Genomic DNA, 12,001 nt, shown 5'->3' with positions numbered 1-12,001 from the left:
CCTCCTGGCTTCCAGCAGGAGCCTCCCCCAGCAGTGCAGCTGTGGATCAGGCAGGCTGGCAGCCAGGAGCAAGAGGCAAGTGAAGTACCAGGGCAGCACCACTGGGCTGAGCTGAGCTAAGGCCAGGGCTGACTGCAAGTCATGCTGATGTGGAATCCCTAACAGCCTCTGGCTGCAGCACATCCAGGCTCTCCAGAGCCAATCCTTGCCCAGCACTGACAGCAGCTTTGCTACAAAAGTGGCAACTTCTCCCACATCTTTCTTACTATGTGTAAAACGGTGGCCTGGGGGTCAGGGGACCCTGCTGCTATGCATCCACAGGGAAGAAGCTGGGTTGGTGGTGCCAGGGAAGCAGCACTCCTCCCTCCAGGCAGTTTTTAACCCCTTACAGCAGGCAGGGAGCACCTCCTGCCCACCTCCCCTGAGCCCAAGTGAGGGGTGTCAAGCCAGGCCCACACAGCCCAGCACAAAGCTCCACCTGAATCCTGAGAGCAGCTCCTGCTTTCCATCCCCCACTGTCCTGGGAATCTGCCACCCTCCACAAGAGGCCTGGAGGAACTTAGTGTCCCACCATTCAAGAGCCCAATTACCCCAATCAATATTTGGTCAGGGCTTTCATCATCTTTCTCAGTCAAGTCTAAGTATGTACTTAAGCTCAAGTACCCTGCAGACTTTTCCATAACTCCCCCACTCCCTGCTCACCCAGTGCTCCAGTTCTCCTGACTCCAAACACTCTAAAATCTGGTTTCACCTAGAGACTTAGAGCCAAACGTTGCAAAGGCAGGAACAGCAGCATTTGGAAACAACCCTGAGGACAGTGAACCCCATGAGGAACAGCAAGAGGGAAACTCACACGCTGCAAGCACATGGAGTGGAGACTGTGCCAGAAAAACCCACAAAGCCTCCACTGCTGGATTAGCAGCAGGGTTCCATGTGAACCTGCAGCATAAGCAGAGAGCTGATACGCTGGGGAAATGGTGTGACAGGTCACCTGTGCCACATCAGAGCCACTGACAGGTTTTTGTTGTGGCCAGCTGTGCTGTGCTCCACAAGGAAGCGACAAAGGACACACAAAACACTGATCACAAACACATCCCAATTACCCTGCGCAAGAAAACACAAGACACAGGAGGCCTGGGGGTAAATGTAGAGATATTTGAGATTTAGGTGTCACCTCATGCTGACAGGATCCCAGACACCTCTGAGTAGGGCAGCAGTGCCCCTGCACAACCCTCTGGTGCAGCAGTCAGCTCTGCCCACCCACTGCCAGGAAGGGAAGGAGGAGCCCCTTTAAAGAAGTGAAGGCCCAGCAGTTTGCTGGGTGCCCTCTCTCTCTCACAGGGGCTGTGCTGTCACAAAACACAAGAGCCCTCAGTGGTGTCACAATGTTTATTAGTCTGTACAGTCCTCAGCAGATGCAGTTTAGATGATTCCAATCTGGAAAGAAGCAAAGGATGTTAAAACAGATGTTATGGTGGCAGAAAGGCAGAGCCTCCACCACAGACATCACTGCATCTCCCCAGGATTCCTGTCCTCCAAGGCTTCCTCCTCCCAGACCTGCCCAAGAGCTCCACACATCCACTTTGTACACTTATCCCACAGTGATCCTTGTGCTGTACATTCCCCTACTCCACTCTGGACCACCTCTGCCTCCTGCCTACCTCAATCACCTTGGGGACTGAACTGACTGAGAACGTGGCTCCTCAGCACTCAGATCCTGTCTGGCTACAGGGCCACACAAGTGCCACCACATGAGTACCTCATGAAGAAGCTCAGGAAGAACAATCAGTGGAGGAGACACGGGACAAGGTGCAAAAAAAGCTTCCAAGTTTCAAAGACATCTCACCTTGTTGGCCACATCCAGTGCATCATAATCAGGAGCCAGTCGGACGTAAGCCTTCTTCTCTCCATCAGGCCTAGAGAGGAACAGGAGGCATCAGGACAGAGACAACTCCTCCCCCTGCTCCACATTCCTGCAACCCCCGTGTGCATCAGTGGTTCCTTTGGAAACATCACATTACTCAGTGAAATTGAAGTTTACATCATTTGCACAGGACTCCCTGGGTGTCAGAAGTGCTCCTTGAAGAGGCAAAGAGCTCCTTGAGGAAACCAACCCTCTGCTCAGCCAACATTTCCCACTTCCACCAAGATGTGCTCAGTCCAAAGCTGCACTTAGCTGTGGAGCTTTGTCCCACATCTGCTGAATCTCACACATGTATTCCCATTTTCTGCTAAAATGAAGCACCTCACACCCACCAGGGACCTGTTCTCCTCCCCATTCTCACCTGATCAACGTGTTGACTTTGGCCACATCGATATCATACAGCTTCTTAACAGCCTGTTTGATCTGGTGCTTGTTTGCCTTGACGTCCACGATGAACACCAGAGTGTTGTTATCCTCAATCTTCTTCATCGCTGATTCTGTGGTCAGAGGGAACTTGATAATGGCATAATGGTCCAGCCTGCAAGAGAGGTACTATGATTAACAGACGAGTGGCAGGTGCTCCTCTGAATTTCAGGGGCTTTTTCTGGGGTGCATCAGTCACCTAAGGTTATAATCACAAACTCTCAGGCTTTGGTCGCATAAAATCATCACCTGCATCCCAAACCACCAGGTCCCCACAGCAGCCCATTCACGGGGTTGCTCCCACCTCCCAAACCCCCCAGCAGGACAGAGCCCCCCCAGCACACGCACTTGTTTCTCCGTGGGGCGCTCTTCCGGGGGTATTTGGGCTGCCTCCGCAGCCGCAGCGTCTTGGGCCTGCGGAATGTGGGCGACGTGCGGATCTTCTTCTTCTTGTGGCTGTGAACCCCCTTCAGGACGGCCTTCTTGGCCTTCAGCGCCTTTGCCTTAGCCTCTGTCTTCGGAGGCACAGCTGTGAGGAGAGCTCAGTCAGCGCCACACGGATCTGCAGGGTCGGGGTGCGCTCCCCGGCCAGGCATGGCTTCCCCGGGTCAGCGAGCAGCACCTCACCCAGCGGCCCGCGCTCCCTCATCCAACCAAGAGAAGCCCCCAAAACGCCCAACTGTGTTAGAAGTCTCCCGTTTCAGTGCGGGAAAAGGCACTTATTCCCTGCCCGCGCAGGATTCCTAGCACCGAGATGGGAACATCCCCCGCCTCCCTCAGACAACCCGGCAGGCCTCTCCCACCACCTCCACGTGCCCGCGCTGAACACAGCGCTGGAACTCTGCGCCACTCCCCGCTTCGCTCAGCCCGGCTCCCACCCACATACACCAACACCCCGTGGGATCCCACACGCCACCCGGGGACCCCAACGCGGACCCGGCGCCCCGCGCCCTCACCCTCCTTCTTCGCCTTGGGCGCCATCTTGGCCAGGCGGAAGCCGAAAGGGGTCTCCTGCTCCGCGCAGCACGGGCTTATACCCCCAAATCTCGCGGGAGCAAGGGAATCGCCACCACCCCTCCGGCCCAACTCTCACGACATCTTCGGAGCATGCCGGTAGTGGTAGTACTCGCTAACGGACTCCTGCGCGCACGCGCAGCGCTGTCCCGCGCTCCGTAGGGCGTCATGGGAGTTGTAGTCTGGCACGCTGCTGTCCCTCCCCGCCGTCGTGGCGGTGCGGGACCGGGGTGAGCCCCTGGGTGGCGGGGCATTACCGGGGTCCCGCCGCGGTAGTAGCAGCTCAATGGCCCAGTCCCGGAGTAACCGGCGTCCTGGCCCCTCCCACGCCCCCGTTCGGGGGCGTGGGAGGGGCCAGGACGCCGGTTACTCCGGGACTGGGCGTGAAGCACCGAGCACCGCTACCGGCGCTGGGAGGTTGGCGGTAACGGGGACAGCCCGCTTCATTCCCTCGCCGTGGGGACAGGGACGAGGCGGGGAGAGCTTGATCTTGGACTGGGATGAGGAGAGGGGACAGCGGGATCTGTGCACGGCGGACGCGGGACGGGGGGGACACGCGGGGAGCGGTGGGACACGGGGATGGGGCTGGGTGGCACTTGGGGACAGACAGATTGCGGGGCAGGGACAGCCATACCCTGGGGTGGCCGTGGGGACAGCTGGGACACGGCGATGGATGGATGGATGGATCGCGGGGACAGTGGTACCCGGGCGTGCAGGAATGTGAGGGTGGCGGGACACGGGGACAGCTGGGACACGGGTGTGGGACAGCCACGCCTGGGGCAGGGGGACAGTGACACCCTGGGGTGGCACACTGGGGATGTGGGGATGGCTGGGACACGGGGACAGCTGTGCCCCAGGGTGTGAGGACAGCCACAGGCAGGGACCTCGAGGTGGCAGAGATGTGGGGACAGCCATCCTTGGTGACGTGGGGAATCAGGACACAGGGACAAGGGAAAAGTGGACACTGTTGGGATAAGGGGACAGCCCCACCTGGGGGCACGGCGACAACCATGATCCACAATGCTGTTCACGGCGACAACTGTGACATGGGGATATGACCACCCCTTGCTGTCTGTGTCCCCAGACCCCACCTGACCCTCATCCCGTCCCCGCTGCCCCGGCCACCCACGGACCATGAACATGCTGGCCCCGGTCCGCAGGGACAGGGTCATCGCCGACCTGCCCGCGGTGAGCAGGGGGACCCGCCAGCCCGGGGGTGACCCGGCCGAGCCCCGTGCTCACCCCGCTGTCCCTCTTTGTCCCCTCGCAGTGTTTTCGCAAGGAGGCCGCCCTGCACACCCGCCCCGCCTTCCACCCCACGGTGGCCGACGCCTGCCAGGAGCAGCGGACGGGCACCGTGGGGTCTGTCCCGCGGGGTTTGGGGTCCCCGCTGTCGGGCTGGGGGGATGACAAGGGACCCTCGGTGCCGCCAGCCGCGGGCGGGGGTCCCCGGCGTGGGCGCCGCGTGGCTGCCGGCGCTGCCCGGTGCCGAGCCCTGCGTCACGGCCCTGGAATGCGGAGCGGGGGGGACACGGGGGGAGCGCGGGGCGGGAGCGGGGATCCGGGATGAGCGGCGGGGGGGACACCGGGGATGCGGGATGAACCGCGGAGGGGCCGGGATACGGAGCGGGGGGGACATCGGGGGAGCTCGGGGGTCCCGGATGAACCGCGGAGGGCCGGGAAGCGGAGCGCTGCGGACACGAGGGGCCGGGCGGGGATGGGATGGGACCAGCCCAAAACCCTCGGGGACAGCCCGGCTGTGCCCCCCACCCTGCTGAGCCTCGCGTCCCCCTCGCTGCAGGTTCAAGATCTCCAAGATTATCGTGGTGGGCGACCTCTCGGTGGGGAAGACGTGCCTGATCAATCGGTAACGGGAGCCCCGGGGAGGCTCGGAGGGGGATGGAGAGGGGGGAAGTGACTCCTCTCCCCCAAAGGGCAACAGCACCTTGGGCTGAGCCCAGCTCTGGTGCTGGGCACTCCCGGGGCGGGGGGCACTGAGTCCCCACGGGGTCAGGGGATGTTGATACCCCCCTGCCTCCCCCCCAGGTTTTGCAAGGACACTTTTGATAAGAACTACAAGGCGACCATCGGGGTGGATTTCGAGATGGAGCGGTTTGAGGTGCTGGGGGTGCCCTTCAGCCTGCAGCTGTGAGTAGGTGCCAGTCCCCTCCCCACACACCCCTGCAACCCCCCCTCACCTCCCACACCCCCCCCAGGTGGGACACGGCCGGCCAGGAGCGTTTCAAGTGCATCGCCTCCACCTATTACCGGGGAGCACAGGGTGAGCTCCCCTGCAGCCCAGCTGCCCACCCCACTGTCCCCGTCCCTGTCCCCATCTCACCCTCCTTCCTCCCCAGCCATCGTGATTGTCTTCGATGTCAACGACGTGGGGTCCCTGGAGCACACACGGTAGGTGACACATGGCCCAGAGGAGGGGCCAGGGATGAGAGTGGGGGACAGAGAGGGGCTGTGGGGCTGCTGTGCTGTGTGAGCAGTGCTGGCCACCAGCTAGTGACAGTGGCTCCACAGGCAGTGGCTGGCTGATGCCCTGAAGGAGAACGACCCATCCAACGTGATCCTCTTTCTGGTGGGCTCCAAGAAGGATCTGAGCGTGAGTGTGTCCCCCTCCCTGCGGGCAAACCGTGCCCTGGCTGTCCCTGTCACCCACCCGTGCCCGGCCTGGTTGGCAGACCCCAGCACAGTACAGCCTGATGGAGAAGGATGCTCTCAAGGTGGCCCAGGAGATGCAGGCAGAGTACTGGGCTGTGTCCTCACTCACTGGTGAGTCCCAGCTGGGTGGGAGGCTGCAGACCCCACATCAGCCAGGACGGGGGGCACTCAGGGGGTCTCTTCTTCCCGTGGGGCAGGGGAGAACGTGCGGGATTTCTTCTTCCGAGTGGCGGCGCTGACCTTTGAGAGCAGCGTGCTGGCCGAGCTGGAGCGCGGCAGCGGCGCCCGCAGGATCGGCGACACCGTGCGTGAGTAGCCCCGGCCAGCCCCGCCCGGGTGTCCCCCTTGTCCCCCCACACACACACCCACCCTCCCTCCCTCCTCCCTCTGTCCCTCAGGGATCAGCAGCAAGGAGAGCGACCTGTACCTGTCAACGCCCCGCAAGAAACCCAAGTGCTGCCAGTGAGGGGACAGCCCCAGCCCCCTCCGTGCTCACACCTCTGGACCAAAGAGGGGCGACCCCGGCCGGCCCCGAGGAGACGTCCCTGCCACCCCCAGCCCCTCCTGGCCCCTGGCCTGCCTGGGCACCCCTGGCCTGCCTGGGCACCCCTGGCTGGGGCGGGCAGGAGCACCCATGTGGCTCCTGTAGCTATGCAAACCCAGGTACTGCTCGCAGGGGGAGATGTCCTCAGGCTCCCTTTTGTCTTAATAAAATCTTTTTTATGCTTTGTAAGAAAGGCGTGGGGCTGGGGGCTGGGGCTGGCTGTGGGTCTCCCTGTCCCTGGTGCAGCCTCCAGGCTCACAGGCAAGCAGGAGGATGGATGGCTGCCACTGAGGACGAGTTCCTTTTCCACCGAGGAGCATCCCTGTCCTGTAGAGCCAGGGGGGATGTGTCTCTCTCAGGAGGACACACGAGGTGACACTCCCACATCACTCCCAGCCCAACTGGTGCTGGTCGAAGTGGGGCTGCAGGCGGGGGGGGACACAGTGGGAGCACTTGTAGCGCTCCTGGATCCACTTCCCTCCCTCGCTGTTCTCCATGCAGATGGCAGCAACCCCTGTGGGGACACACGAGGGCTCAGCACTGCCCACCACAGCCTGTGGGAGTGGCGGTCCCACTGCACCCATGGGTGCACCCTCTCCTACCTGCCACGACCCCGCCCAGCCGCTCCACCAGCTCAATGGCCGCTCTCATGGTGCCCCCAGTCTCAACCCACTGGTCCACCAGGAGGATGCGCAGACCTGGAGTGGGGAGAGGCTGCGCATGAGTGCCCCGTGCCCACCCTGCAGCCCCCCAGGAGAGCAGCACCCCTGGCTCACCCGGTGAGATGGCGTCGGTGCGGAGCTCCATCAGCTTCTGTCGGCCCGAGTAGTCGCTGTAGGGCTGAGCCTCCGTCTGCACGCACAGGTGCCCGGCTTTGCGGATGGCCAGGAAGCCTTTCCGCAGGGTAGCAGCAGCTGCAGCGCCTGCAGGTGGGCACAGCACTGTCAGGACCCCCAGGACAGGGGACCCTGTGCTCGCCTGTGAGCCGTGCCCTGCTCACCCAGGATGAAGCCCATGGCGTCGATGCCGGCCACCATGTCGATGGCATCTCCCTGGAAGGGCTGCAGCAGGTCGGCCAGGCAGTCCTGCAAGCCCTGGGGGGAGAGTGGAGGGGCTGGGTGTGGGCAGCCCAACCTGGGCACCCACAGCTGGGTGCCCCAGCAGCCCCTGGAGGTGCAGCCCACCCCAGGCACTGGGTACTTGCGGGTGGCAGTAGAGCCGGGAGGGGTCCAGCCAGGCATAGTTGGGACCTTTGACGTTGGGGGCCATCAGTGCCAGGTACCAGCCCTTCTCCCGGGTGGCAGGGACGTGGCACAGGTCCATGCGTGGGGACTGCAGGCGCTGCAAGCACTGAGCACGAAGTGGGGTGAGACTTCCCCACTTCCCCATGGCCTGGTGCCCCCCACCCACACCCACACCCACACGTGGCACCCCAGGGCCCAGGGTTCCCGTTCTGGCTCCATACCTGGTGCTGGTGGCAGGGCTGAGCCGAGCGGGACCGTCACAGGAGCGTCACAGACAGCGACAGCTGAGCGGGGGCAGCCCCTATGGCCCTGGGCCAGCACCCTCAGCCAGCTGGACACTGGGACAGAGCCAGGCAGGAACCCTTCCCATGGGCCACTGATGTCCCCCACTGGCTCTGCTGTCCCAGCCAGGCAGGGCTGTGCTGGGAACCAACGGGGCTGTGGCACTTGCAGCCCATGTGGGTGTCCCCAGCGCCAGCTACCTGTGCCAGCGTGGGTGGCACACTGGGGTGGCACCCTGTGATGTCGGGGTCAGCCAGCCAGGGTGATGATCAGGGGTATTTCCTGCAGCTTTCGGTGATCTTGGGCAGCACAGGGATTTTTTGAGGCCACGCACGTCCCCGTTGGGGTGTCCAGGCACTGTCCTGCCCTGCTGAGAACTGGCTGCCACAGCATCCCAGCGAGCCAGGGCTGTGTCCTGACTGCCAATGGGCTCCGGGGGCAGGAGCTGGCCAGGAGGGACAGCCCTGGCAGCGCTCTGGGAATGCCGGTGTGGGCAGCCAGCCCAGCTGGGCACCGGGCTCTGGGCTGTCCTGTGGGAGGCACATCCATGGCATGGGATGTGGGGCCACAGGGAGCGTCCCTGGGATTGGGACATGGGGATGCAGCACGCACTCATGGGATGGGATGTGGAGATGTGGGGAGCACCGCGGGAAGGGGATGCGAGGAGCATCTGTGGGCCGGGATCCGGGGCCGCACAGAGCATCCTCAGGGAGGGATGCAGGGACGCAGGGATGCAGGGATGCAGGGATGCAGGGACGCAGGGATGCCGGGAGCATCGTTCTCCCGTCGGGGGCCGCTCCGGGGCCGGGGGCTGCGCGGGGGCCGGTGCGTCACGGGGCGGGGGTTTGGGGCCGGCTCGTTACCGGTCCCGGCACATCACCCCACCGGCTGCCACAGCAACGGGGCCGGTCCCACCGGGAGGGGTGACCCCTTCCCCGCGGGCTGCCGGCGCGGGACGTGCGGTGGCTGCGGGAGCGGCGGCAGCACCCCGGCTCTGCGGGACCCTCCGCGCGGTGCCGGGCCGTGCCAAGCCGTGCCGGGCCGCCCCGCGTGGGCGGGCTGCACCGCTCTATAAGGCGGCCCCACGGCGGCGAGCGGCGCGGTGCCATGTGCGCCCCGGGGCTGCTCTGCCGCCTCCTCCTCCTCCTCCTCTTCCTCCTCCTGCTCCTGCTGCCGCCTGCCCCCGGAGCGGCCTCGCCGGGACGGCCCCGCGCCCGCCGCGGGCTCACCTACCCCGGGACGCTGTGGTGCGGTGCGGGCAGCAACGCGGACAGCTACGAGCAGCTGGGTAAGGGCGGCAGGGATGCTGCTACATGTATCTTCCCATCCCATCTCATCCCATCCCTTCTCATCCCATCCCTTCTCATCCCATCCCATCCCATCCCATCCCATCCCATCCCCAACCCACTGCTCCATCCCATCCCCAACCCATCGCTATCCCCACCAATCCTAATCCAGTCCACCCCAGTACTGGTCTGGATGGACTGGTCTACTCCAGCCCCTGTTCCCATGCTAGTTCAATCCCTGTCTGTTCCAGTTCAGTCCCCACCCAAGCACCAGCCCAATCCCAGTTCACCTCTGCCTAGTCCCTATCACAATTCTTCCTGGTGCTGCTCCACTCTTGATCCACCCTCTGTCCCCAGCCTACTCTGTGGTCCATCCTGCTGCCATTCCAGTCCCCATCCCAGGGCTTTGTCATCTCTTCCTGTTTTTCTGACCAATATTTTGATCCAAACTTCTTCTGTAGGGCTGACCATTAGGAAAATACCTTCTCACACTCTTCTCCTCTCTTCTGGCCCTACAAAGCCTTCATTATTTAAGATAGGAAATCAGTGAGGAATTGTGCTTTGCAAATTACTTGGCCTAACAAAGAGGTGGATCCTGACATTGCACTCAAGAATTATGGCTGAAACTGAGTGGAAAGGAAGACTCAGTTCACAAGTGCAGATCTTCTTTTGCCAATGGACTACTCACCTTTTATTTATTTCTTAGTATATATTCAAAGCCCATCCCAATACTGCTCCACTCCCTGTTGCTATCCTGATCCCAGCCTAAACCCTCTTGTGGCCCTTTCCAGGACCCCAGTCTCATCCCCAGTGTGGTATTGGCACAGCCCAGTCCCCCTCCCAGTGCCAGCCTTGTCCCCACCCAAGCGCTGATCCAGCTGAACCCATCCACCCTTACCTACCCCAGCATCATTCCATGCATGCATCAGCCCAATCAGTCCTGATCCTAGCCCTGGCCCAGCCCAACCCCAGCCCAATCCAATCCTGATCCTAGCCCTGGCCTAGCCCAACCCCAGCCCTGCCTGCAGCCCCCGTTTCTCTGCAGGGGAGCACCGGGACACGGACCGGTGCTGCCGGGAGCATGACCACTGCCAGCACGTCATCCACCCCTTCACCGCCCGCTACGGCTACCGCAACCTGCGCTGGCACACCATCAGCCACTGCGACTGCGACCTCAGGTGAGCGTCCCCAAAGTGCCCCAGGGCTCCCTGGCATCCCCCCGGGGGCTGGCAGCCCCCTGAGCCCGCTGTGCCCCGGGCAGGTTGAGGGAGTGCCTGCGGCGGGTGAACGACACGGCCTCGCGCGTGGTGGGCCAGGCCTTCTTCAACGTCATCCAGGTGCCCTGCTTCGAGTTCACCTACAGGGAGGAGTGTGTGGAGCCCTATCTCTATGTCTGGTGAGTGTCCCCCTGCCCTGGGGACCGTCCCCTTGCCCTGTGGGGCTTGTCCCACCCTGTGGTGCCTCCTGGATTTTGGCAGGTGCAAGGCGTACAACACGGTGGCCGTGGCGGTGCCCCGAGAGCCGGTGCTGTATGAATTTGGGGGGGAGCTCATCGACAGGGCAGCCAGGCCCAGGGGAGTCCCCCTGAGCCCCCCATGGGCAAGCACAGGGGGAGGAGGAGCCCTCCCAGTGGATCATCACACAGGGACACCCCCCAAGGCAGGCAAGAAAGAGAGGAAGAGAAAGAAAGATAAGAAGAATAAGGGGAAAGGTCTGAAAAAGAAAGGCTCTTCTGAAAAGAGGGCACGGAGCCATCCTGCTGGCCCTGCTGATCCCTGGGCCCTGCTGCCATCATCCAACACCATCCTGAGTGATGCCCCAGCACGGGAGGGAGTGGGCAGGCAGCCAGTGCCAGCCACTCCCTCCCCGGTCTCCACCACCAGCGGGAAGAGGAGGAGGAAGGAGAGGAACAGAAAGAAGAGGCTGAAAAGTAAAACTGAGGCTGAGCCCGCACAAGAGCTGCAGCTCTGAGTCCTCCCTGAGCCCTGCATGGGTCCTGGCTGTGAAATAAATTTACATCTGCTTGAGCATCCTTGGTTTTGTCTCTGGGGGAAAGGATGGCACCAGGGGCAGCATCCAGGGGAAATCCCGGGGCTGATCCTGTGGAACACCTAGAGCTGGGTGGTATCCAGGGCTTTGAGCTGTTCCTCACTGCTGAAGGAGGTCCATGTCATTGTCCTGGCACTGGGGACAGAGCTGGGTGGTATCCAGGGGTTTGAGCTGTTCCTCACTGTTCCTCTCAGCTCATGTCATTGTCCTGGCACTGGGGACACAGCTCTTGGCCACGTGCTGGCAGCAGGGCTGAGCCCCAGTTTCAGCTCCCCTGCTAGGGGGTTAAATTCCAGCTCCCCAGGCATCTCATTTTCTCTGGGAGTTCTCTGAATTGCACTACCCAAGCTCTCTCATGCCTTGCCTTTCCCATGCTCCCACACCAGCATCAACTCCTTCTCCCTTCCTTGGGGAGGAACAGGGGCTTGGCCCTCCCTGAAGGCTCCTCAAATGCCTGCAGAGCTCCTTAGAGTGGGACAACAGACACTTTTCCAGCCCTGGGACAAAGGCAGACGCTGCCTGGGAAGAGCTGGGGCACAGAGAGCGGCCTGTGTCCCTTCCTGGT

The 12,001-nt window shown here is 62.5% G+C and overlaps 4 protein-coding genes and 2 non-coding genes across 6 annotated transcripts; 2 read left to right on the top strand and 4 right to left on the bottom strand.

The window, feature by feature from the left end:
- Positions 1–1,375: 1,375 nt before the first annotated feature.
- On the bottom strand, positions 1,376–3,407 carry RPL23A (ribosomal protein L23a). Its single transcript, XM_066563484.1, has 5 exons — positions 3,304–3,407; positions 2,696–2,876; positions 2,286–2,462; positions 1,847–1,916; positions 1,376–1,437 (listed from the first exon to the last, which is right to left on the bottom strand). The coding sequence occupies exons 1-5, from the start codon at positions 3,326–3,328 to the stop codon at positions 1,423–1,425; spliced, it is 468 nt and encodes a 155-aa protein (XP_066419581.1). The 5' UTR covers positions 3,329–3,407; the 3' UTR covers positions 1,376–1,422.
- On the bottom strand, positions 1,987–2,052 carry LOC136565284 (small nucleolar RNA SNORD42). The gene has a single exon (XR_010784844.1). It is a non-coding gene; the product is annotated as a small nucleolar RNA SNORD42 (small nucleolar RNA).
- LOC136565272 (small nucleolar RNA Z17) lies at positions 2,533–2,603 on the bottom strand. The gene has a single exon (XR_010784832.1). It is a non-coding gene; the product is annotated as a small nucleolar RNA Z17 (small nucleolar RNA).
- A 797-nt stretch (positions 3,408–4,204) lies between the features above and the next one.
- On the top strand, positions 4,205–6,612 carry RAB34 (RAB34, member RAS oncogene family). Its single transcript, XM_066563392.1, has 10 exons — positions 4,205–4,549; positions 4,632–4,723; positions 5,163–5,228; positions 5,408–5,509; positions 5,578–5,642; positions 5,719–5,770; positions 5,891–5,972; positions 6,052–6,142; positions 6,229–6,339; positions 6,430–6,612. The coding sequence occupies exons 1-10, from the start codon at positions 4,496–4,498 to the stop codon at positions 6,495–6,497; spliced, it is 783 nt and encodes a 260-aa protein (XP_066419489.1). The 5' UTR covers positions 4,205–4,495; the 3' UTR covers positions 6,498–6,612.
- Positions 6,613–6,729: 117 nt separating this feature from the next.
- Positions 6,730–8,399, bottom strand: LOC136565003 (adenine phosphoribosyltransferase-like). The gene is made up of 6 exons (XM_066563393.1): positions 8,041–8,399; positions 7,776–7,925; positions 7,576–7,669; positions 7,352–7,498; positions 7,178–7,273; positions 6,730–7,089 (listed from the first exon to the last, which is right to left on the bottom strand). Exons 2-6 carry the CDS (start codon positions 7,896–7,898, stop codon positions 6,962–6,964), a joined length of 588 nt encoding a protein of 195 aa, XP_066419490.1. The 5' UTR covers positions 7,899–7,925; positions 8,041–8,399; the 3' UTR covers positions 6,730–6,961.
- A 688-nt stretch (positions 8,400–9,087) lies between these two features.
- Positions 9,088–11,414, top strand: PROCA1 (protein interacting with cyclin A1). Its single transcript, XM_066563578.1, has 4 exons — positions 9,088–9,389; positions 10,433–10,565; positions 10,649–10,783; positions 10,866–11,414. Exons 1-4 carry the CDS (start codon positions 9,209–9,211, stop codon positions 11,356–11,358), a joined length of 942 nt encoding a protein of 313 aa, XP_066419675.1. The 5' UTR covers positions 9,088–9,208; the 3' UTR covers positions 11,359–11,414.
- Positions 11,415–12,001: the final 587 nt, after the last annotated feature.

Source organism: Molothrus aeneus, chromosome 20, assembly GCF_037042795.1.
Source record: "Molothrus aeneus isolate 106 chromosome 20, BPBGC_Maene_1.0, whole genome shotgun sequence".
Taxonomy (NCBI): Eukaryota; Metazoa; Chordata; class Aves; order Passeriformes; family Icteridae; genus Molothrus; species Molothrus aeneus.
Note: the sequence above shows the minus strand (reverse complement) of the source record. Positions and strands in the feature narration are given on the sequence as shown.